Here is a 27,436-nt window from a genome sequence, read left to right on the forward strand (position 1 = left end):
ACCAAATGACGTGATTGCTTCAGGAATTGCTTTTTTTCTCACATTTGCTTTTTATGACACTATCAGTTAGGTTTAGATTAGAAGTTTCTGGTAGGAACTTAGGACTTAGTAGGTTTCATTGATTTAAAACTCAAGAGGTTTTTCTTTTGGTCTTTTTAGAGTCTTTTAGCGCCACACTAGCGTGAATATTTCACCTCGGAGCTGCAGCAATACGTGTAATAAATGTCGTAAATTTAAAAAAATTTGCACAGTCACAATTTTCATGAGCTCAGGCTGGACAGAACCCAAGTGCTTCTCTCACTTTAGATGATATCAGAATCGTCCCTCCCTTTTCATTTATCTTTGTGGCTATAGACAGCCCTAAGTCCCTTTAAGACAAATTTACTTGAGCCGAGCTATAGAGCCAGTGGGGCAGAAAATTGTATCTCTCTCCCTCTCTTTTTCTCTCTCTTTCTCTCTATCTATATCTGGTTCTGCCTGGCAGCCTTTCCTGCAGAGCAGCATCACAGAGTGGCACCAGGAGTGATGCTAACTCAATTAGAGCCATCCTTCTATCAAGGACACAGAGGCTACTGCAGTGAGCCGAGAGAGAGGGAAGTGTTTACAAATGATCCTTATCACGAGTTCATTGAAACCACAGGGTTTTTAAGCACTTGTTCCTCTTTCTCTTTAGCCTTTCATTGTAAATGCCATAGTAGGGTGAATATTTGTCAGGGTAGTTCTTTTGTGGTTGTCACTAAGGGAGATTCAATCAGGGAGATTTAGTTTGGGATGCAAGGGGGATTTCCAAAGGCAGTTGCTAAAATTGGCAACTTTCAGTTCATGGGGGTTTTGTGTGTTTTTGCAGAATTCCTTGAACATGTTCTGATATGCCTTTACCATAAATAAGCATTGGTTTCTAGCTCTGTTTATTCTGAATAATGCTGAAATTTCCCTAGTAGAGTTGTTGATGAAGTATGTGAACACACTAAAATCACTCATGGGTGAAGCACAACAGTGCAAATGCTTGTTTCTTCAAAGAGTCTGAAAATACCATTCTTGCTCCTTTTGTTTAAAAGCAGCTCAAGATTGGAGCATGAAGGGAAATGGTGTATTTAATAGGTTGTGGTGGTGAAGGCAGGCTAAAGATGGAGCATCTTGACTACTACAGATCACCATTTTTAGTACACGCACAGCCCGTAATTATACATGGTATGAGAGAGAGCCAGTTTGAGAACATCAGTGGTTATGTTCTTCCATAAATGACTCCCCTCCTTTATGTTCATATTCTCTCCCAAAGGAAAGAAAATTAATCTCGGTCGTTTCAATGAGATTAAATCAAAGAAGATCAAATGGAGACTTTTGCTCAAGTTTCCTTCTTCTCAGATTTTTCTCCTGATGAAAAATACCATAGTAATCTCCAAACGGATCACACTGTGTATTCGGCGACAGGAGGTCGAAAGTTCTGCTGCTGAAATCAAACTGTGCTTACCGAAATTTGAACCACTGCCCCCAGTGGCAGAAGATGGAAGTGATGTTAAGTGTGGCAGCAAAAGCGAGTTGTATTTTTAGTTGTAAATGGCAGAATATAGCCAACAGGAATGCATATTTTATTAACCCTAATCTGTTACCCAAATCCCAACGTTAAACCTAACCGTCAGTGGAGACAATTTTTTATTTTAAAGCAAAAATACAAACTCCAAATCGCACTCACTGTTGTTTATGAGAACAAGTTACTTCCTGGTTTCCACAGGACCAGAACCCATGAATTCTCTCATTATTTACTCACAATCATGATATCCCAGGTGTGTATGATTTTGTCTTCACCAGAACGCATTTGAGGAAAAATTTCTTAGCTCATTAGGTCTTTAAAATGCAAGTTAATGGTGATTTCTCTTTTGAAGGTCCAAAAATCACAGATAGTCAGCATAAACGTCATCCATACAACACCAGCTGTTAAATTAATGTCTTCTAAAGCGAATTTTGGTGCAAAAAGATAAATATTTAAGTACTTTTTTAAACTCTCAATCCTGCTTCTGGTAGGCAGCACTACGCACGTGTGACATAATCGCATTAGCATTTGAAACACGCGAGAACTGATGCACATGTGTCACAGCCGGAAGAGCAGCACTGTTTACAAATGAGGATGAGGAACGCTGTTCAGTTGCTTAGTTAATTTTGGTTTAGATCTGTTATTATCTGTTTCTTTACTCACAATGGTGCATTTGTGTGCTTATCCCGGATGTCTCAACCAAGTGGAGAACGTGAGATTACCTCGGTATCCATGGCAACGCGAACACGTCATACGAGAGACTGCTTGGACTCCACCCTCTCCTGAAGCGTTGGATTATAGTTAAAAAATTACTTGAATATTGATCTCTTTTCACACCAAAAGTGATCGTATCGCTTTAGAAGACATTAATTTAACAGCTGAAGTCATATCGATGATGTTTATGCTGACTGTCTGTGATTTTTGGACCTTCAAAAGAGAAATCACCATTCACTTGCGTTTTAAGGACCTACTGAGCTAAGACATTTTTCTATTTTTCTTCAAATGTGTTCTGGTGAAGAAAAAAAGTCATACACACCTGGGATATTGTGAGGGTCAGTAAATAATGAGAGAATTTTAATTTTGGGGTGAACTATCCCTTCAACATTCAGAATCAGCATGTTGAGCTTCTTTTGTGATCATCTCACATGTGTCTCCTTTAGAGTTTCAGAAGATATCTCAATAATGTCTCACATTCTGCTCAGTTTTGACAAGATTAGAATCAGAATCAGAATGAGCTTTATTGCCAAGTATGCTTACACATACAAGGAATTTGTCTTGGTGACCGAAGCTTCCAGTGCACAAACAATATAAACAGTTGTCTTTATTGTTCCTATTTTTATTTCTCCTATGGAATTTTAGGGGGAATTTTAGGAGAAACTTCTGAGACTGAGTGAAACAAATCTCAGATCTCCATTAAATCTCGTGAGCTATAAAAGAGCAACTTTAGAACAAGATAATTTTCCTCTTGGCTCTTTCTCGCTCAACACTTTCAAAGCCTGTAACCTTTCATAGATCTTTGGTTGCACAAATGCATAGCTAAACTGTCTTTGAAAGACATACTGTGTGCACTTCTGTTTTTAGTACTAGCACAGCAGAGCTCTCTCTTTTAATCTGGTTACTTCTTGCTCTATATGACTTACTTCTGAGTCACGGCAGCCTTCGACAAGGTGAATGAGTGAGACGGCAAGTTCTCCTCAGGTGGTCTCTTCAGATGTTAAGTAAAAACAGGGCTCCTCACTGGGCCTGTCTTAAAGCATCAGTCTTACCTGCTCTGTGTACACTTAGGCAGTCTCTCTCTCTTTTCTTCAAATGCACTCCTCTTCTTCAGTCTGGCTTTGTGTCTAATCTGGCTCACTTTTGGCAACCTCCCCCACTCAATTCAGCACCCATTCATCTATAATGGAGAGATGCTGTCTGTGTTTAATCCATGCTAGCGTAAAACTGTATTTAGCCATATTGCAGCTGAATTACAGCCTGTGGAAGCCAGTCAGACATCGGACTGATTTTTAATTAAAAGTTTCAGACAGTCTGTAATACTAGAAAGAGAAATGTCTTCCCTTTGGCTTTCGGCAAAGTGAAGGGATGCTGCTTGGAAGATGTAAATTAATTCTTGACCCACTGAAGTATCCACTCATTAAAGGAATATTCTGGGTTCAATACAAGTTAAGCTCAATCAACAGCATTTGGGGCATAATGTTGATTACCACAAAAATAAATTTTGACTCGTCCCTCCTTTCCTTTAAAAAAAAAAAAAAAAAAGCAAAAATCGAGGTTACAGTGAGGCACTTGCAATAGAAGTGAATGTGGCCAATATTTGGAGGGTTTAAAGGCAGAAATGTGAAGCTAATAATTGTATAAAAGCACTAACGTTAGTTCTTCTGTTAAAACTAATGTATTATCTAAGCTGTGAAGTTGTTTAAATTGTAACTTTTACAGTCATTTGAGTTTTAGAGTTTGTTGACATCATCATGGCAACGCAGTTGTAAAATTGGCTATAACTTTACACAGAAAAGGTTAGTAGGTGATTTTATCACACTAAAGTCATGTTTATACATATATTGTTTATGTCTTTTGGCTATACTTTAGAAAAAGTGTGTATTTTAACGTTAAAAAAAATTGGCCCCCATTTACTTCCATTGGTAGTGCCACACTGTAACCCAGAGGTTTGCTTTTTTTTTTTTTTTTTTTAAAGAAATGGAGGGGCAAGTCAATAAATTTGTGGTAATCAATATTATGCCACAAATGCTGTCAATTGAGCTCAACTTGTATTGAACCCGGAATATTCCTTTAAGGAACAGAAAGTCCTAAAATCCTTATTTCTCAGCATGTTTAAAAGCCTGTCCTGTTCTTTTCTTTCAGCTTAGATAAGTAAACATTTTCAGCTTTTTAAACCCATTTCTATTGAGGTTTTTTTTTTTTCTTCTGGTAAGAAAACTAAAACAAAAAACTGTAGAAGAAGTGGTCTATGTTTCTAATCCCTCAGTTTTTAAAATAAACCCTCTGGTAGAAGCTTGACTCTGCACCTTACAAAACCATATTGATATAAAGTGTTATTTTTGAGCCTATGTAATATCTTTTCACGTGTTGTACAACGTTTTAGACATTTTTGTGGCTAGATGTGCATGGCATTAACCTTGCTGAGGTCAACAGCAAACAGCAGATGCTTTGTCTATGGCTTCTCAATACAACATTCAACTTTAATGACAGATGGACTGGGCCTGTTAAATCACACTTCCTGATTCAGTACTGTGGCTTCACAGTATACAGAGGTAGTATAGACAGCTTATAAAACCTTATTTTAGCCTTATTTGGCCTTAACTGGTAAAAGTATCAGTGTGCTTGTCTCTACAAGTCTTTCATATTTTAGAGTTTCTGGTCTCACATTATTAACTCACATTAACATTCTTAACTCACAATAACTAAATTCTGAATGATGAACCCTATCCATTTTTAGCTGAATTCCACAAAAGCCTTTTTTATTTTTTTATTTTATTTTATTTTTTTTTTCTCCACACACAGCACAAATTTGGTGAATAACTGACCAACTGCCCTGATCATCAGCTGTTTTTTGCCTTTTTGATCAGGTGATGTCTGATAGTGCATATAATTGCTTCGTTTTATGTTTGGCTTATACGTCTGTGCATCTCTAATTCAAAACACCACATTTGCTGGTGACCAGCTATTTTTTCCTTTTCTTTTTTTCAGCAGGATTGCATGTGTATGTGTGTGAATCAGATGTATGGGGCATTACTGGAGGAGTGAGTCCCTGCAGAAGTGCTGTATGTGTTACAGAACTGTTGGGACTTATCACAGGCCACAATTAGGCTGCCGTTGTCTACTTCTCTCTACCACTATATCTCTCTCACACTCGCTTTCTTTTCTGGGTGAACTGGGGTGTGAGGACAGCAAGCAATTTGCCACCCCATCTATTAAAATCAAAAGAAGTCGAATGCATTATATTTAGGCTACTACTTGATATTTATATATTATTGGAATATGCAAATGAAGATATAGATACAAGGAACACAGGATTTACAGAGGCCATTTGGTCTTATGTCGAAAAGAGGAAAATCTTCATCCCTATCTTTGCAAATATTGTTGCCTGAGAAATGGAGCAGGAGGTTGCTCTCAGTTCTCTTTATTTATAGATACACAGCACACTGAGGTGAGAAAAGAGAGAGAGAGAGAGAGAGAGACTAAGAAAAATGCAGAAAGAGGAAGAAAATCTGAGGGAAAGCGGTCATGTTTTGTTCCCTTGAACCAGCATGTTGATTAGATCTTGAGACATCCTTTAGGACAACAGGTTTCTGCAAGCGTGGGACCATATTCTGACACACAGGAAGTGGCATGACGATGATGGCAAAGGGACAAGGATAAATGCATAGAGGGAGGGAGAGGGAGAGAGATGGATCGATAGAGAGGAAAAGAGAGAGTAGGAGGTAGGAATGCAGTGCGGCTGTGCCTTTAAGAATTCATTGAAAAACATGCTGCAGAGAGCAGGATGAGTGGGTGCAGTCTGAGCTGGTACGAGTTCTGCACTGCGTGAGAAAAACAGGAGCACAGACAGAGAGATTGAGACAGGAGGACAGAGAGTACCAGTGAGTGAGCGGAGGGGGGGATTGTGTCATAGAGGGTACTGGGTGAGGGTAGGGGTGCAGGGTGGCAGAAAGGCAGGGAGGGGGGGTGTTCAGTCAGTGCACAACACAAAACCGAGCGCAGCTCTGCGATGGTGGACACACAGGAGCGACTGGCGCAGGGAGCCCACACCACAACACAACGGAGCCGCAGGTGCCCAGCCCCAGCGGGAGCGCCAACCAGGACGGCACCTGGAGCGGGACAAAGTGGTGGAACTGGGGTCATGGCCGCAACAGGCCGCAGATAGCGACGGTCATGCTGCCGGAGATGAGGACAGAGGAGGCGGTGGCCAGCGCCTGCTTCGGACAGGTCTCCAAGCGCCTGGGTCGGCTCTTTCGCCGCCTGCCCAAGTCCCGCTCCTGGTCCGAGGGCCTCCGCCTGCTGCGACGCTCCAGCAGCAGTGGGACCCTCATGCTATCAGGTAACAGGAGAGAGAGAAAAAGGACACATGAGAAATAAGTGGAGAACAGGATGGGTGATGGCTAGGGAGGATAAAATGGTGTTTGGTTTAATAAATGAATTTGAGCCTTAGGGAACTTAATGTACTTTTATCCTCTGTGACTAGACCTGTCTAGTTAGGCTTTGGTCAAAAGCTCTGCAGTGTAAGCTTTCACCTTCCTAAAATAGCCCCGTTCTGTTCATGTTGGTGCATCGTGTTCTCTCGCTCTTTTTTGCTCTCTTTCCCTGTCTCACTTCCTGTCTAATTTTGTCTCTCGTTCTCTCCTTGCCTATTGTTTTCCATTCAAGTGTTGAATAGAGTGGGGTGGGTAACATTGATCCATAACTCAGCCAGTAAAAAGCTCCTGTGGTTCTCGAATGTGCCAGTAAACCAGACAGACAGAGTGCAATACACAGTGATGGCGTCAGTATAATGCTTAGTAATCTCTTTATGGTACCACAGTAACCATTCCAACACTTGTGGCCATGCTGCCACAGATTTACCTCATCCTGTCCTTAAAGCAATATACAAACTAGATTTTTACAATTGAAAGAATGGATGTGAGTAGTGCTTGCCTGTGCAAAACTTGCTGACACTATGCTAGCATGTTGTAGGTACTTGCCAGGGCATTGCTCTGTGGTTTCTAAATGTTCAGAGTGGTTTCTAGGGTGTTGCTAGGTAGTTTCTTGGGAGATTCTAGGTTGGTTATGAAACCGGTCCTGTTCGACCCACTCTGAGCGGGATTCGAACCGGCATCAGCTGGCATGTGAGGCGAGCGCACTAACGAGGAGGCTAAAGGCTGCAGCCTCTAGCGTCAGTCGCTAGTGCACCTCTTGTGGCCAGGGGAGTGAGGTTTACACACACTGCACAGCTATCACATACCAGCTGGCTGCCGTTACACTTACTGACCTAAGTGAAAACAATCCACGTTTATAGGATTTTTATCATCCACCAGTACTATTGCTTAGAAAAGCAAAGTGATCCTCTTTTCAACATGCCACACAATTTGATTATGCCTGTAGCCTAAACAGGACGAGTTAAACTTTGAAGTTTAATACTTAACCCTAAGGATGAGCAATAGTAATAGTAAGGCTTGCCTCAGCAAGTACCTCTAATTTAATCTGCCCAATCTTCAGGATTTTAAGTGTGTGTGTGTGTGTGCGCGTGCATGTGTGTGGTCATGCTTACCCAGTGTATCATATTATTCAGATTCCAGTCTCACAGATCGTTTGTGTTTGATACAGGAGAGTTAGATGCCCAGATGATCAGTGGATGAATTTGATCTCTGTACTGTTTTTGTCAAAAAGGCATTTTGACCTGAAGCCAAGTAAATTGAATTTCCCATTGATCTGGACTGAAATTTCATTTCGAGGACAGTGAGGAAAAGATACAGTGCACCAGTCTAATGAATATAAAGTGAGTTATAAATTGCTTTAGAACAAGTTAACATTCCTTTAGTTCACTTAGTATCATCCTTTGAATAAAAAGCAATACATTCTAATGCATTGTAGAGTTCTCCTTTTCCTAATTGTTTTAAGTGGGTAGTTCACCCAAAAATGAACCCATTCACTCACCCTCATGTTGTTCCAAACCCATTTGACTTTCTTTCTTCTGTGGAACTTAAAAATATACATTAGGTAAAACATTGGCCTCAGTCACCATTCACTTTCATTGTATGGACAAACGATGATGATTGAGGCTAACATTCTGCTTAACATCTCTTTTTGTGTTCCATAGAAGAAACAAGTCTTCTATGTCAAAGAACATGTGACTCTACCCTCCCTAGCAACCAGGCCAATTTGGTTGCTTAGGAGACCTGGCTGGAATCACTCAGCAGGCCCTGGATTCGAACTCGTGACTCCAAGGGTGGTAGTCAGCGTCTTTACTCGCTGAGTTACCCAGGCCCTCGGGTGAACTATTCCTTTAAGGAAAGTCTTTGGTGTAGATCCAAGGTTTCACATGGGAAGGTGATTCCCTCGGTGCTTGACTTTTCAAAGCAGTAGTTCTTTTATATGGACATGCAGTATGTCTCAATAATTTGAGACAAAAATGTAAAAGCAGGACCACAGACTGAGTGCTTTGCTAATGGAGCCACCTCTGACTTCTAAGAGCCAATGTGCTTCACTACCGATCAAGTTTGTACAAAAGCTGTTTTGCAAATATGAGCCTTTTTAGTCCCAGATTCAGAAATGTATATATGACGGCAGCAATTTCTCACCTTCACTGCATCATGACATTGTTGGCCATCAGCTTCGCCCACACTGACTGCTGTGGATGACACATGCTGAGTGAGACAGAGAGCTCAGTGGTAGGTGGTATGAATTTTTAATGTCACAAAATACCCAGCTTTTCAAACAGGATTCAAAGTTCATTATTAAGAATTTTAGTGTTTGAATAAGGCCAAACAAATGCCAATAGGTAAGAAAAATGAATATATCAGGTAAATGATCAGTCTACTGTAGTCATAGAAAGTGACTTTAGGCTTTGAAGAGCTACTTTGTATTCCATTTTATTTGCAGAAAACATTTAATTAAGCAGTGTATCAGTTTTGTTTTCCTTTTGTGTATATGCCTCAGAAGGGTTTACATTACAGTGAAGCACTGATATTGTCTTGGCTACTATGTGTATGTCAGTGTCCAGGCCACTGTTTTTATTAAAGTCTCGTCCCAAAACGCCTCAACCTACTGGGGAGAAACTCATGAAGACCTGTCTGGGTCATAATTACAGTATCCCCAAAATCAAAAGTGAATCAAATTTTTAGGACCATTAAGATATTTTGCATTGATTTCTGACAATTAAGCACATTTCTCCCCAAAATTCTCATTACTGTAATGTGTCTAAGTGTTCCTTTTGAGCTTTGTTGAAATTCCCATTGCTGTGGTGATTCTCATTAGATTCTACATTATTACATAATTATGTACTGCATTACAGTAAACAAAATGGCATTGGTAATGTACAGTACTTTATGCAGTAATGAGTATTGGGGGAGGGGTGCCTAATTGTCATCAAAATAATGTTACAATGCAAAAATCGTAATGGTCCTAAAATAGGCTTATTTTATTTAGGCAAAATATAGTTCTGTAGTCCTGTTTCTTTCTTTTGATTCTGGACCCAACCATTGGTGTCTACAGTACTATAGGATGAAGTTTTATTGAAGGGAGGATTCCGCCAGCTCTGACAAAATTACACCAAGTTTTCTGTTTGTGCGGGTGAGGCTGATTTTGAAAGCATGGCTGTGAAATGCTGATAAGACCTTAAACAAACCTGTCTATATTCAGACACTGTCAGCATCTGTTCAGTGTAATCACTATAAACACCCTTCTTTATGTTAGTTGTCATTAATGGCCCAGGCCCACCTTTCACAATTACTTCAATTTCAGTTCACCATTTACCACCTACAGTGCAGTGTAATCAGTGTCAGCTTGACATTCTGTTTGCGTAAGCTAGCTGTACAGTTGAGGCCATGTCTGTGGCATGTGTTGAGGACTGCAGTGATCAGGGCAGTGCAGAGCTTCCATCTTATTAAACCTATTAGACTGGATTTTAGTGCTCCTTCAGCATCTTTAGCATCTAAAGGGTTTTGCTCATGCATCTCAAGACAAAGCATCCTGATTTGCACCATGCCGATATTTCACATCTTTACACCTCAGCGGGCTTCGGTTTTCCTAAGCTAAGCATTAATAGGGTCAGGGCTATTTCTTTTAATTATGTTTTAAAAGGGTATAAATACTGAGTGCCTGCCAGGTCAGACATTGTTTTACTGTGAGATAATTCTCCCTGGAAAACAACAGCTCTATATATATATATTTTATTTTTTTTAAACTCTTATAAACCGAGAGAATTAGAAGACCGTTTTGGTGATATATCTACACAGGACCCAACAATTTGGACACTGAAGTTGCACTTAAAAATGTATGAATTTAATTGCGTTAGATACATAACATGACACCAAAATAGCATCTGCAAACAACTAATTCTTGACCTTTTCTCAGAACTAACTTGACTTTTTACTTTTGCATTTACTTATAACTAACTGGCCCTAAGCTCATTTTTAATGGATGTATAAAGTCAGTTCCTCTCAAGTTCACACAGGTGTCCTAGTAGAGGAACCAGTGATGTACTTCATCACATCAACTGTGGATATGTTCCACTAAGTTTTACAACTAGAAAGTGTCCAAATACTACTTTTCAAATAATCCCTTTAAACCTAACTAACTCCTTTTAAGTGAAATGGTTTGCTTAAAAGTGCAGTTGTGCTATCTCTCTTTAAAATAAATACCGCTTGGTTTGATACTTTATCTAATGCAGTTACATTCATACAATTTTTGGGGCCAGTGCAAAGCAGTTAACATTTTGCTGATATGTCTAGTAGTTTTTACACAAATTATGGGAGAAAGATGCCGTTATCGCTCAATGAAAGAATATTGTTTCTCCCAAAGTTGCAGACAGGGAGGTGGACTGAAGGTATTAAAATTAATTCCATTTGTCAATGTGCTGACTAAAACTTGGAGGATGTTTCAGTGTTTGGGCACTTGTCTCTGTTTTGGATTGATCCTGTTTTTCCATTGGGCCCTGAAGTAGATGTGGGCATGTGTTTTAGTGGCAAATAAAGAAACAAGAAAGCAGAAACAAGGAAGCATCATATGTTTATATGTACTATATCAGGCCTTGTATCCATATGAGTGTGGGATGTATGGCTTGTGGGGTCATATTGACTTTGGGTCCTTGTGTAGCATTAGCAATAGAGTCTATAAGTGCTGAAAGGGAACAGTGAAGTGTCTGTAAGCCGAGTGGAGGTGAGTCTGATGGGAGATTTCAGTCACTGCCAGGTGGCTAAACTAAGTCTAACAGCTCCAAGGATCAAAAGTTTAGTCCAACATCTACTTTCTGTAATAACTGAAATAACCTGTAAATGTGATTTGTCTTCTGTGACTCACATTGGGGTATTAAATAGATTATGAAAATATTCTAGAATTCTGGAATTAGGGATCATATCTGTGATTAGGAAAAAATGCACCCTAGAAAAAAGATCAAATTTTGCTTTGTGGTCCCCTTTCATAAGGGATCCGTATAGCTTAAATATGCACTAAATACCCACTAAGTAACCATGACTATTACCCCTGGCATTGTCTGTCAATGTGAGAATATACAGTATATGTCTGCTTGCTATAATGAAACTTTAGATGTTTCATAACAGTATCACATACTCATATTTTTTTTTTCACTGAGGCTTCTAATAAAGAAAGATCATTGTATGTGAGTCTACACAGAAAGGTTTGGCCCATTTGTTGCTGTTTGAATGAACCAGTGAATGTCTGTTAAACTACTGTGTGTTTGTCTGTTTATCTGAGTATATGTATCTGTTTCTAATTTAGAAACATTAATTTAGGCTCAAATTACAGGGTTTAGTCAGATAGACTCCATTTGGGCCAGGTTGTTCGAATACGATCCAGGATAAAGTGTGTGTGTGTGTGTGTGTGTGTGTGTGTGTGTGTGTGTGTGTGTGTGTGTGTGTGTGTGTGTGTGTGTGTGTGTGTGTGTGTGTGTGTGTGTGTGTGTGTGTGTGTGTGTGTGTGTGTGTGTGTGTGTGTGTGTGTGTGTGTGTGTGTGTGTGTATGAGATGAACTCTCACTTCTGGCTCATTGTCCTAAAACAGATTGTCAAGGGCAACCTTGAATCTTCACACCAGATAAACTTTGCACCTTGGGAAAAGATTCAGAGTGAGGTTAGAGGGTCAGGTTCCCTGCCTTGACTGAGAGAAAGAAATGGCAGAAAATGTTGCTAACTGAGGCAAAATCTGACAAATGGAGAGCCAGAGAGAGCCAGAGAAAGAGGTTGTAGGTGGGTGCGTGCAGCTGAGGGGTATTCCAGAAAGCAGGTTAAGCGACTTACCCAGGTAAGTGTACTTAAGAGTAAGCGGATAACCTCAGCTTTCGGTTCCAAAAACTGAGGTTAGTAGCTATAGCAACTTACTCTCTGGACATAACCTGCTCCGGGGTAGGACTTCTGGTAGCGACACAGTGGGCATGGAAGTTCACATTATGCACAATATTATACTTTTAAAGCAATATTATGGTAAACTACAATCTTTACCTCACAAATCTACTTTACAACGGCATTTCCAGTCTTGCACTGAGGATTTGCATTCAAAAGTGAACAAATTGTGTACATTGTGCTTTTAACTTTTAATGGGAAGTTTTTAATACTGTAATATTTTTAACATAGAACACATGAGAAAGGCCTCTACACTCTTCACTGTAAAGACGGCTTTATGTATTATTATATTATATTAAATATATAATATTAAATATTATATATTTAGCACTTCTAATAAATTAATTTCATAGAATACAATTATTATAGCTCCCACAATCTATTAACAGTTCCTTCAGTCAATGATTTATAAAATTACATTCCATAGTATCAATATGTAGGTAATGTCTGCCAATTAAAAGCTTAAGCAATTGATCACTCGTTATTCTTCTTCACTAACTAGATAATATGTGATCATTTCATGGAGCACAGATATAGCATAGAGGTTAGAGATTTTATTTCTTATCACTTTAATTCATGTACTGTACATATACATGCACACATTTCCAGACTTGTACATTATTATCTGAAAATACAAATGAGACCTGCTGTCATTTAGAGTCACCTACAGTGCCCTCATTTAGCTGGTGGTCAGGTGAATCAGTGAAAAGATGTATCTTTCTGATGCTCAGCCTCCTCTACTCCATCAGAAGCTGTACACGGTCCTTCTCTAAATTAAAATTTTAATCTGCATTTCAATATGGACCTTTTACAGCTTCCTATTAACAAGGAAGAGATGAGTTACTTTTGCCTAATGCTGAGATCATGAACATTTATAATGTATAATCAGACACATGATCTTCAATTAAAACAGCATCATTTCATTCAGTACCAAGTTGATGGAGGCAGGTGGACCCCACTGTACATGACAACACAACACGACAATTTTTAATACAACATCAAATGAGAAAAGAACATAATGGACATGTAACTCCTATCATTGTCCACCTCTGTTACAGCAGATCTTCATCTTATAATGCACATGAATAATCATGTGTGGCCTACTGAAAAACATTACATTAAATCAATGGAAAATGATGACAACTGTGGGAGATCCTACAATTGAAAGAGGGTCTATTAATACAATGACACTATCATCAGCTGTGGGAAATGGAAGATGTTTGGGGTTTCTTCATCAAAATGTTAAATTGGGTACATCAAATGCTATTCAAAATAAAAGAAGTACATAACATTTGCATGCACAGTACATGCTAAATACTAGTAAAAATTTGCTTTAAAAATATAGTAAATCCATAGCTATAAAACCTATATTATTATTATTATTATTATTATTATTATTATTATTATTATACTAATAGAATATGAATGTTAATACTTATAATGAAGTTCAGTGCAAACAAATAACATAAGTCAACCTATTAAACATTAATATAGGCGAGAGAGGTCTAATATTAATGTTGAATTAAACTTTTAAAAGTACGGTAAAACCTGATAATTTAAAATTTCACACATTAATTCAGTATACTTTCCATTATGCAAACACTCAGTCCTAAACCAAGGCAGCTCCTATCGCGATTACAAGTGAAAACTAAATAATTGCCATTTGCAGTCATTAAAACTTCATGGTCCGCATCACTGAAATATGGCGCTCCATTGACAATGCCTTTTTGTACTTACCGTGTGCGCGCGTTAACTCTGGGTTTAACAATAGGAGGTTGATTAAACTATCTCCTCACAGGTGTTCTGGAACCGGGATACCACAAGTAGGCAATGTTCAGGGTTTATGTCTCGGTAGGTTAACCTTGCTTTCTGGAATACCCCACTAGGGTGCATGTGAGTCTTAAAGCTGATGCGTATACTTCTTTATCGTATCCCAGCTTAATATGTAGACACAACTCCAAGTAAGCCATTTGTAGGTTGATTTGACCTTAAAGTGTAACTCTGTGGTGTCATCAAAACATTCCTTTGTTTGAGCAGCCCCTCCAGTCCAACACAACAACAATGGCTGGGCCAATGGTGTGAGTTTGGGGTGGGGCTATCTGTTTGTACAACCAATGGAGAGCTGTTCTTAAATCTGTTTTAAAACTGATTATTTTTGCAATTCCGTTCAGTGGCGGTAGTAGCGCAGAAATTACCCACTTAATTTCTGTGTCTGGAGATGTGTCTGTGTCTGGCTAGGTGACAGTGGGAATTTGTGGACTTATTTTGATAGTACATTCATCATCAATTGCTGCGCTTCTTCATGAGGAGCAGTCCCACTGCAGAACTACTACCCAAAATGTCTGATACTGTCAGAACTTTGTCTAAGGCTAAAGGTTAATTTATACTTAAATTTACCTAAACAATAATGACAGAATGCACTGATGTTTTTGTTTAGCCAAGGTGTTCGTTTGGTGATATTATCCCTGAAATTTTTGACTAGTGGTTGACAGATATATCAGCGAGGCCAATAAATTGGCCTACATTTGGTATTTTTTAAATTACTGGTGTTGCCCGATAAATTTTCCCAACTGGCCGATTAGTTTATAGCCATGACAGTGCTGAGAATTGCCTGCTTCCAGGTGAAGAAGCCTTGTGAGACATGTTAATGACCAATCACAGTTTATTTCATTGATACGTGGCATCGTGTTACAACAAAAATAGACCAGTTTGCAACAAGTTTCATTTAAACACTTCAAGTAAGGTGTATATTTCTGTGGAGTGCTCAGATCTTCCTCTGACGCATGTATTATATATCAGCCTGGATCAAAACAGTCTGATTATCATAATAAATTGTGTGACATAGATATCAGCATTATATTGGCTTATCGGCCAAACTACTCCTTGGATATCGGCATCAATCATTAACAAACCCATATTGGTCGATCGCTAATCTATTTTTAACTATTTAATTTCCTCAAACTAATTTTAAAATTACACTGCTTGTAGTTTAAACTCAGGTGTTTCCCAGTGTTTACCTAGGATGCTTTAGTTTGTTCAGGAGAAAAAAACTTTTTCTCCATTATATAAATTAGGCATAATATCTATTACAAAGGCAATGATTCTGTGAGCATTTTAAAACAAGTTATCAAATTCAATTTTTGCCCTTCAAAAAATGAAAATTCCCTAAATTTTTCTCATACTGCAAAATTGTGGCCAAAATTGCATAGTGTGCACTGGGTTTTAGCTCTAAGAAGGAACTGTGAATACTGAGGTGGAAATATGCTGATGTATGGAAGAAAAGGAGGAGATCAGAAATGTCAGAGGGAAGTGGGAGTCGAGAAAGCACGTGAGGTACAAAAAGGCATCAGTAGTCTCGTCCCCTCTACAAACTCCCCCCGCACATTCCAGCTATTTCAGGGGAGTTCGGTGCAAAGTTCCAGCCAAGTAACCAAATCTTTTTACTGGTCAGCAAACATATTTAACATCATAAGGAAGTAACCATGTTAATATGGGAAGTGATGTTTTAAAGGGACAGACCCAAGCATTTACAGAGCAGAGATGCAAGTATGTGACCTGAGGAAATTCCACACATATCCGAATAAACATTGTGTTTAATATGACCAGGACAAGAGTTTGACCTTGCAGTGGTGCTCATTTGCTGGGTTTCCATCCAAAATGTTTAGCATTTAAGCACATTTCTAAAAATTAGACTTAAGAAAATACGAATTGTTGCGCATTTCCATCCACTACGTAATGTGCATTATCATGAGGGAGCCGCCTCGTCATGGAGCAGCTGAATGACCTCTCCCTGCTTTGGGGGCAGTTGTATTTAAAAGATTGGAGCAATTATCTCATTTTATTAAATCCATCCACAAGACGCCACAGAATTTGTTTAATAACCGATTTAATGTGGGCTGAAATAGCTGCGATTCCCACACACCTCATAAGTCTCCGCACACCTGGGAGCACCCGCTCTCAAAACTGTTCTGGCGGATTGTGAGGACCCACTTTATTGACCAGCTGTGGGTTAAACACTTCCGAATAACAAGCGCTATGTTCAAAGAATTGTATGCCAAGGTCTGACCTTTCTGTGGGCTAGTCACATCAAAATGTCACATCAACATTTTAACTAATGCAAAACTCCACCTCCTCCTAGCGCATTCAATTTTAAGCCAATTTTGAAAGTTTATTTGCATATCAAGCGTTTCCATTCAGGAATTCTTATGTACATTTTCAAAATGCGCATAAATATAGTTAGATGGAAACCCACCTAATGTAAGGGCTTCTGTTACCAGCACTGTTTTATAACAGCACTGAAGCATTTCCAGTAAACTTCTTGGGTAATACTCTATCCATAGGGATTCTCTACTCATGACCCAATGTTTCCAAACATTACACAAGAATTGTGACTGCTGAGTCCACAAGGATTCGTGGCAAAACAAATAGCCTTTGGGGCACATTTCCTGGTGACTCTACCCGGGCTCCAAAAATATACTAGACCTTCTCTCAGAACTAACTTCACTTTTCTGAGCTATTTTTGTTCTTTAAACTAGCTGATCTCAAGGTGATTTTAGTGGATGTATGAAGTCAGCTGCCTTCAAGTTTGCACAGGTATCTTAACAGAGTAACCACTGGTGTAGTTCATCACATTAACTATAGACATGTTCCACTAAAGTTTGACAACCAGACAGTGTCCAAATGCTTTTTGTTTAATTTTGAACAATATATCCTTTTGTTTTATCATTTGAAACCTGAAAAACTAGTTTTTGAAATGTTTTCTTGAAACTGTCTTTCTCTAAAATAGATGCCACTTGTTTTGATATTTTGTTAAATAACACAAGAACATTCATACATGTTTAAGTGTCACAAAAGTGTCCAGATTCTATGTAACTAGGAAAACATGGATTAATATTCTTCCATTTAAAGTTATTCCATCATTTCAGGTTGTTTGGTCCTTTTGGCTAAACAGCCAAAGTTAAAGGAAATTGATTTTGGATCTCCCAAGTGTAGAAGTGATTGGACACAGTGGAATCTTTCAGCATAAAATACACCCTCCAACCATTGGCCATACCGTCTGGTCATTCCTGGACACTTCATGCATATTGTATTATCCTCCACATTTAAACAACTTTTATATCTCAGCTAATCTTCTGAATTACTGTCTGCAACCCCAAAAGCTCTCAGTCAGTAATTAGCCCTTGGCGGCACACTCTTCTATTAATAAGGGTTAGGGGGTTCAAACCGCACTGCAGTAAGGGCATGTGAAGATGCAGGGGGTAGTGAGCATATGTTCAGAGTGTTTAGTGCACTAGATTTCAAGGATAAGGACACTGGCTGTTGGAGCATATGCTGTGGCGTAGTGACTAATTACCTCGAGCCCTCGACATGTAGTCTAAAGAGTCTCAAATAAGATTTGGCTATTATAAACCTCCAATCTTGTTTGGGACATTTAACTGTGTCCCATTTAGATGTGACTGAAATAGAGGCGTACATTTAGTCTGAGAAGTCATCAGCCTAAGGATTCAAATATTTTTCCACCATGCACTGTGAATGTTTACACACTATGTTCAACAAAGGAATGTATCATTGATAGTATGTTATTTGTTAAAGCCTCAGGCAACTCTGGTAGAAAAAATTCAAAAATGTATTTGAAGCAGTTAAATAATACCCTTTTCTCACTAAATATGGGAAAAACTTAAAAAAAACTTGAATGTATTTTACCTGTGAAATATTGGTGTGTGTGTGTGTGTGTACACACACACACACACAACCTAAAAATATATATATTTTAGCCTATTTTTAAGATTTACGCATTTAAATTTCATAACCGAAATTTTACCACATTGAATTTACAAAATTAAATTCATAAAACTTTTTAGTTTTTTTTGTTTTATTAATTTGATTAAAGATTAATGAATTCATTTGATGGAAGTTTGTGAAATATATGGGGGACATTTTACAACCTTTAAAACCCAAAAACACAACATTTAATTGGGAAAGAAAAATACACCATAATTAAAATTCTTGGGTTCTTAAGAGTAAAGCAGACTGTGTTTGTCTATTGTGACTTTATCCGTTATCCAAAAATCCAGGTAAATTCAAGCATTTGAATACTTTTTTCCCCAAATGCAATCCTAATGGAATGATACCACAAAAACCCTTCATATTTTTGGCTTGCTGATTTTATCCCACTCCTTTTAGTTTGAAGTCTTTGACCTAGAGTTTTATCACCTGACTGTTGCTGCACGTGTCAGGGTTTTCCTCTCTAAAACCTGTTCCCATACTGTGTGAAGTTATCAGGGTGTTGCGTCAAACTACACTGTTGATATCAAGCTGAGGTTGAAGGTGAGAGGTAGAGCCGGAGGGAAGCTTCACCTCCTCCCATAACACATTTCCCGGTCCTCAAGCAGTCTGTTTGGTTTGGACACTCTTTCTCAGTCCTGCTCAACACTCCCCTTAACATTTATATTTTGGCGGTGTGGCTGTCAGTGACACACCTAAGAAAGTGATGTCCATTTTCCATCTGTGTTATCTGTGTTTTGTAGGGCCTCTTGGCATTCCCAATGTCCTTTCACTGTGACCGGTACTTCCCCTACTCTTCCACGCTGACAGTAGCAATGTGTTTGCCACTGATAATCAATCTGCAGAGAATCAGTATTCACTGTTGACATCTGTCACTCCCTCTGTGCACCAGCATTGATATTGCTGGTCTGTAGAGACAGATACACAACCTAATCGAGTTGTCTTTGTCTTCAAAAAAGGTAAACCGATTGAGCTGTATGTCATTATCACTTCAGCACTTTGTTTTGTTGACCACAAACTTATATATGAGAACAAATCCTTGCCACGCACTGTATGAATGTAAATACTGTGCAGCCTCACTGCAGGATACCATGGCTTTGTTCTAATTCTACTTTACTACTCTTAGTATTGCTACAGTATACAGTATAGTATGATTCATGAACACAGTATGCAAATTTTCAGTATGCATCGAATGGCATTACCTTCTATGTTTGCCAAAATGAGTGGTATACAGAACACACTGGCTGGGATACTGTATCCCGCAACACAATGTGCTCAACTTGACCATCCATTTCCAGTGTGATGAATGTAAGTAAGTAATTACATCCGTGACTTTTAACATCTCTTTATTGACTCATTATTTGATCGGACTGACAAATGCTATTCAGTATTCTGTACTAAGCTACAATTTCATTCTGACCATAGACCATGTCATATAAAATCATGGTCAGCCGGTGCTGCAGAATATCTAGTGGGACTGAATGTTGTTTCCATGGTTACCATGTGGCCTTGAGTAATGATTGAAAATGGCTATGGGGGGCTTTCTTTTGTTTGTGTTTTTCACTCTTTGTACTGTTCTGAGAACATATCCTCTGTATGATGCTAAATGGAACGTTTTGGATAATGACGTCAGCTAACCAGTGTTGTCTTTGATATGCTACTTTCCAAAGCAAAAACATGGAAAAATGGGTCCTGTGTGGGCATTTACGGGTGGAGAAAATAATTCCTCTTGTCAATGAAAAGTTTCTTGGCAGGCTCTTAGGGTTATACGCCTTGTTTCACTGGTCTCCATTAACTTTTGAGGATGTGTCATTCTGGCGGCATCTGGTGGTTGAGCTTCTTTAACTTGATTGTTCTTTGTTGTCATGAAATTGAAGTTGTAATTTGGAAATAACTTCAAAGATATGGTTAGAAAGCGATTTTTATCTCACTAAAATCATGTTAACACGTATAATGTTTACATTTTGTGGCTATGCTTTTATATTTTAATGCTATGCACTGGCCCCTTTCACTTTCATTGTAAGCGCCTTTAACAGCGATCTTTGCTTTTTTCGGGAGGGAGGGGGCGAGGTTAGGACGTCTGTTGCCTCCCAGGAACAAACTGAGGCACCTTTGCACAATGGGCATTTAAAGTGTTTTTGGAATGTTCTGTGGACAAAACTGTGAAAAAATGTCTTTCCAAGAACATTCAGTAGACAACAAACTCCAGACAACATAAGTACTGTAAAATCAGATGGGATCTGAATTTTTTACAGCTTTATGCTGCACGTGCCATTGAGGAGATGGTAAGTCTGTCCCTCATAGCCTCGTTTTCATTCCCGTTCAAAATCAAAGATGGCGCTACTGTGAACTCTTTAAAAGTGCAACATTTAATTGAGCAACAGACATCCACTAGATGGCGCCAAACACAACAACAATCTGAGAAAGCACAAAAGATACAGCTTCTAATGTTAGAGCTGAATAAAATAATTAATGTCTCCTGATTTCTATTAACATCTAGCTCTAGGGTTAAACCTGTTTTAATCTGAAGTTGAATGAATATGGCACTGCTTGAGAGAGAGAGAGAGAGAGAGAGAGAGAGAGAGACTCATGACTGAATCCCTCCATATAATTAATGTTTCTGTTGAGGCCACACTATGTCTTTAAAGTAAATGAGAGACTGTAATTGCAGAGCACTTCATTCTGAATAATCTTGCTGTCTCTAGTTGGAAGTTGGGTGTGTATGGAGAGATATGTGTATTGTATATCTGCACATGTCCACAACATACACATTGCCAGTTTATCATCACCAGTTTTAGCCTAGTTTTTCCAAAGGCTTCAGTGCTCATTTTGACACTTATATTTTCAATGAAAATACACATAGCCCAATCCTCCTCCAGCCATTTCAAACATGGTGCTGTTTCAGGACCTGAAAGAGTGTCGGTAGCCCTCAGTGGTTCTCTAAACTGCTGCTTCTCTGTGTGATTCATTGCTGTTAGTGACTGTGTTCCCTGTTTGTCTCTGGCCCCCAGACTGCAGCTACACATGTCATTTGGAGTGTCAGGGGCTTGTTCAGCTGGACTGCAACCAACTAGACCAGCAGACGGAGGATGTGGCATCCCCCACTCCACAGAGGCCCAGTGCCGCAGACCCTCCGGACATGGTAAGTTCACTCACTCAACCACTACCGCTTTATACGCACTATAAGAGAGAGATTTGAAACGCAAGGAGACAGAACAGTGAAATATCTGTATCCTATAAGGTTTGCCTACTGTAAAACAAGCTGTTGATAAATACATTTCTTATCCAGCTCTTACCCTCTTACCCAGTACCAAAAAGTATTTTTGCACAGTAATGGTATCAGATGACAGTAATACCATGGTACTTTGACCTATACACTAACTAGGGATGCACCGATCGAGCATGAAAATATGAAGAAATATGTGAGGGATGAAACGGAAGCAGAATCTGATCATCCCTGGGTTGCTTTATTCTGATATATTAGCCACACGCAACTGCTTCTCTGATGCTTGGCTACAAATTACAATGGGAATGAGTTTAGTCCCAGGTACACAGGAAGTGACAGCACAGTTGAGACTGAGGAAGAGCTGCATGAGCCTGCCTGGGGCACACAGTCCTCAGCAAAGCACACATAATTCTGATATATTAGCCACACGCAACTGCTTCTCTGATGCTTGGCTACAAATTACAATGGGAATGAGTTTAGTCCCAGGTACACAGGAAGTGACAGCACAGTTGAGACTGAGGAAGAGCTGCATGAGCCTGCCTGGGGCACACAGTCCTCAGCAAAGCACACATAGAAAGTCATTAGCTTATTTTTGACCCAGTTTCTAGCTGAGCTCACACTTCTTTGAAGCATATGATATAACTTAATAGACTGGCCAAGAGACCAAATTTTCCTGTTGCTCCTGTGGCAGATCATAGTGCTAGCCATGCCAAGGTCATGGGTTTGATTCTTAGAGAATGCATGAACTAATAAAAATGTATACTTTTGTTTGAATGATCTATAAGTCACTTGTGGAAAAAAGCACTTGACAAATACATAAATGTCAATGTAAAAGTAATAAAGTACAGATAATACCCTACAGGGCAACCTACAGATATGGCAGTCTGTTTCTCACCAGACCAGAGCGTTAATTTTGCGCTGAAAAATGCATTGCAAAAAGAGCGTTCCAAAATTTTAAATTTAGTACATTTTATGAATGGCCATATAGTAGATTACAATAACATAAAATAACAACGTAAAAGATTAAATGCCATAAAGACAAGAGCTTTTTGCACTGTGCAAATTGCGATCGATGTTATTTACACCAATAAATTTAGTGTACTAAATTTCATCGAACCCGGGTCTTCCACATTAAATAAGCACATCCTCACCATCCTTACACACTGACTACACCATTGCAGCAACACTTGTGGGTTCAGTTTGTCTTTCATTTCAAAAATAGCTGCGTTGTGAAGCAGGTGCTATTTACACCTACAAGCACAAACTCTCTCTTGGCTGACGTTTTGTGCTTGTCATATAATATTTAGGATGGAGAGTATATAAATGGAGACATAAGGCATGTTTCTCCCCTCACATGGCCTGATCTTTGTTCTTGTTTTGCCACTAGCATGTAAGTGCCAGCTTTACAGGTCACATATATAGATAGCGCTACAAATATCTGACGGACTAAGCTATAGCCTATTACTATTATTAGTGGTCTATTTTTATCCATCATACAAGTTTACATTTTCTGGATTTGATACATTTGATATTGTCTCGATAAAGTCAACATTTTTAGTTATTTAAAATGACAATGCTTAGCAAGTGCGAGTCTGATAAAATGGTTGATCTAAAGGCATTTCAAGACGGTTTACGGAAGTGATGTCTTTTTGTTCCTTGAACATTTCCTGCTCGGACTGTGTTCCAAACGGGATAAATCACCCTTTTAAGGGCATTTTGAAGGGAGAACAATCATGATAGTCAAGCTGTAAGATTGCTTCAAACAGAATTTCCAATAAAAATGACTTAAAATGTGAGTTCTGAATGACCCTTATTTTTGAGCCCCACACCAAAGCTCTCACAGTGAATGTTTAAGTTTTCAAAGTGCATAGGGATGATTACACCTGAATGGAACGCACCCTCATTCAAAACAACAGCGCTTCATTCATTGTGACTTTAACACGATTACTAAGCTCTGCAGTGTCATTTACTTTTACATTTAGTCATTTAGCAGATGCTTTTATCCAGAAGAAATAGACAAGAAAATTATTTGTCAATACAAAAATTAATTCTTACCTTGTCCACATGTCACGGAAACCGTGTGAACAGCTTCATTTATTATAAAAAGAGACTATTTACCAGAGACAGGTCACTTCTATTAAAATGAATGGGAGAAACTGGAACTCCCAACGGTCAACGGATGTAGAAAGGAAGTCCCGCCTTACAGGTAAATGAGCCAATCAACTTTTAGACACAGACATTATCGGTCAATCAGCTAGAGAACGCGCATGCGCATTAGCTATACAAGCCAGGAAAAAGTAATTTTTTAGCGTAATCTGAGGAAAAGCAGCATACTTTATGATACCATTGTTATCAGATTTTACTGCTGATTTGAAATATGTTCTTTGATTGTAATCTTGACCAACTGTTTTGGGGATTTTGGTCTTTTCCCATTCAAGTAGATAGGAGCTGCCCTGTCATGCCGCTTGTTTACATAGAAGAGCTCCTTGGCCCAGGAACGTTCCAAAGATGTCCACCGAGTGACCTGACCTTGCCTAAAAAGACATTGTTATAACATGAGTGATCATTCCTGAGCTCTCCGCTGTGGAAATAATTGTGAGCAAATAAACGACGATACATTTTCATTGCCACTCACGCGTAGATGCTCAGTATCAAAACATGTCTGGATAAGTCCCTTCAGGTAAATGTTTGACCTTATTTGAGGAAAATATTTGAACTCCTAGCATTATTTAAAGGATCCGTTATTGATACCGGAAGTGCTTCAGGAAAAGTTGCGTTCTAGTTCCTTGTTATCGTTGATATGCTTGAAATGGTCTATTAAATAATTAGAAGAGTTGGGAATGTACTTTTAAAAGTGTACTTGCATTATTGCATTTTTTTTCTGGATATGAGTGACAGGGCGCTCTGGCAGTCTCTCTCACGCGCACACATGCAACGCACGCAGAGAGCGAGTGAGAGAGAGAGAGTGCACTGCTCTGCCTCTCTCAGAAAAATCACGTAAGGACACATAAACTAAAATATAAACGGATACATCTGAGTATCAAAAATGTAGAATGTATGATAGGCCTAACTGTAGAGAGCACATCAATAAAAAGACAAAGACCAGTCCTTGACATTTCAGGCATAATTGGTCTGGATGCTTTTTTTGGGGGGGGGGGCGAAAATAAGCACATCTCTGGGGAAAAAGAGGATGTATTTGGATGTCACCCTAGCATAGACATTGCTTAAAGCCTTTGTCCAATTTCTCTCTTGTGATGGCAGTCTGTCTGCCTAATTTAGGGGGCCACTTCTGTCTCTCTTCATCTCCTCTAAATCGAGAGTAAAGCAAACCCAGCTGGCTTGTGCTGTCAGAGATTGAAAGCTGTTGAATGGTAAGCTGTCAGCTGAGGGCATTATGGTTAATTCTCAACGGAAATGAAATTTCACATTAGTGCTCTACTCACAAAGGGCAAGGCTTTGGTCTTTTGAACTACAGATTGTATCAAGATATTAGGGTAAATGTATACATTGCAACCCCTTTTTTTTTTTACACATGTGTCTTATCCTCAGCCTCACCATAAAAGGCAGACATGAGCAGCTATATAATGCAGAATGAGTCAAGGGTCTTGTACTTGTGTGGTGTGTGATTTGCATGTGAATGCCTCCATTACAGGAGTGTGTAGATATCAGGGTGTCTAAATGGATTTAATCTGCTACAAAACACATGAGACACCACCCTAAAACAAGTATCTTATTGTATTGGTGCATATAAAAGCTTTTGGTGGTACATATGTCATATTGACATCCATTGTGTTGGATTAAAACTGGAGTCTGGAACAAGTCAGTGTAATTGTCTTTACTGCCATTTAAAAACCCTAGAGAGATCTATCATTCTGCAAACAGACCGGCATTAGAAATGCACCGGAAATGACTGCCTTACAACTTAATTACAAAAAAAAACAGCAGTCAGCTTGACACCCCCCTCATAGGCTATAGGGACTTTACAGACCTCTGAAGCCAGAAGCATTTATTTGAACAAAGCTCTTTCACAGACACACCAGTACCAGGGGACTAGGGGGAGGACTGTAATTTCACAGTTGGTATGAGACACTGTGGATTGAAGGCCTCTCCAGGTCTCCGTCTAACCATTAGATGACCAGGTGGAAGATCTGTGATGATCTGGGGGTGCTTCAGCAAGGCTGGTATCGGGCAGATTCGACTTTGTGAAGGACACATGAATCAAGCCATGTACAAGGTTATCCTGGAAGAAAACTTGGTAGAGAGCATGCCAAGACACATGAAAGCTGTGATTGAAAATCAGAGTTATTCCATTTATTTATTTAACTCTTCCTAAGTTAAAACATTAGCATTGTGTTGTTTAATAATGAATTTGAACTTGTTTTCTTTGCATTATTCGAGGTCTGAAAACACTGCATCTTTTTTGTTATTTTGACCAGCTGTCATATTCTGCAAATAAATGCTCAAAATGACAATATTTTAATTTGGAATTTGAGAGAACTGTTGTCAGTACTTTACAGAATAAAACAAAAATGTTCATTTTTAATTAACAATAAATATAATTATTAAGAATTAAAATTCATCAGCCTACATTATAGTGGCAGACAAATATTGGCCTAGTAGTGATAAAACAACACAAAAAGGGCCTTTCAATACATTGTTTTATTTCCATACCATTAACCATAAGTCTACCATTGACCTACAGTCCTCAGCAATCAATTTTGCAATTGAATTCGTCTATCTGTCCGAGGAAGACTTATTATAAGGGCTTTTCTAAGGATGCGTGTGTATACACATACGTCAGACAGACGCTAATGGAACATCTCACTTTGTCAATGAGCCAATTGCCTCATTTGTTTCTATTTTTGTTTCTCCTAAGAATTTTTATTTTTGTTTCTCACCTCCTAATCGAATAATTCTCTAAAATATTCTACCCACATTTTGTTGCACTTCTCTCCTGTTATTTTTGAGTGGCAATGTTCTTTCTTCGTCCTTGTTTTATGAGAATAAAAAATGTTCTTCTTGCACATTACCCTGATTTTCCTCATATCATGCAGACACTGTGTGCTTGCCCTCATATTTCCCCAGTTCTGTTATGGCATCAGCATTAGCCCAGCTAGTATTAACTTACTCCAGCAATTGTATTAACAGTCTACTTCTGAATAGTTTCCACTCTAGGGAGCCTTACAGCAACATCAACACCACCCCACTGTCAGAATGTTGCAGAGGGCACAGATAGGAAGACCACCCTAAGATAAGGTAGTGCTCCACTCTGAAGCCTCCAGATTTAACATCACCATGACCCCCTTAAAAATGACTGATTTTACTTGAAAGCCCCTGGAATCCACTGTGGGGCTCTGCAACATCAGGCACAAGAATTAATTGGCAAGATTACAGAAGCTGTTATTTTTATCTGACTGTTTATTGGCTGTGAGAGTGACTGTGTGTTGAAGGCTTGTTTGGGAGGTTTGTTTCCTTAGCTGCTGAACGTATTTCATCGGCTTTGACTCTTGTATAGTAGTGAAGATAGGCTGTTGTCATCTCTCATACACTTCCTTTTCCTGTCCTCGGCATGCACGCACACAGCAAACACACATCCTTTTTTTTTTTTTTTTTTTGTGGTGCATGCACTGCAGCTCTCTCAAGCCACCATATAGCAGCTGGGGAAATCAAGAGCAGTTCAACAGAAAATTGTTATCTCTGAGATAATCTCTCAATTTGCATGTGCCATTTACGAAGCTCTGCCATCTCACCATAGCATCTCCTGTATGCTCATCTTTTAAAAATCACAAATGTGATATACTGTACAAATATTTTTATGAATATGATA

At 39.0% G+C, this 27,436-nt stretch overlaps 1 protein-coding gene across 2 annotated transcripts in view; it reads left to right on the forward strand.

Moving 5' to 3' along the window:
* LOC127428284 (ras association domain-containing protein 5-like) overlaps positions 1-27,436 on the forward strand; it is a 59,004-nt gene that overhangs the window by 4,112 nt on the left and 27,456 nt on the right. The window contains exons 1-2 of one of the 2 annotated variants that reach the window (XM_051676544.1): positions 6,228-6,587; positions 21,395-21,525. In XM_051676544.1, coding sequence (XP_051532504.1) covers positions 6,422-6,587; positions 21,395-21,525 — 297 coding nt within the window. In that variant the 5' untranslated portion in view covers positions 6,228-6,421. Of the gene's footprint in view, positions 1-6,227; positions 6,588-21,394; positions 21,526-27,436 lie in introns of those variants that run through there. The other variant, XM_051676543.1, reaches the window with a different exon arrangement.

This window comes from Myxocyprinus asiaticus, chromosome 37 (assembly GCF_019703515.2).
Source record: "Myxocyprinus asiaticus isolate MX2 ecotype Aquarium Trade chromosome 37, UBuf_Myxa_2, whole genome shotgun sequence".
Lineage (NCBI taxonomy): Eukaryota > Metazoa > Chordata > Actinopteri > Cypriniformes > Catostomidae > Myxocyprinus > Myxocyprinus asiaticus.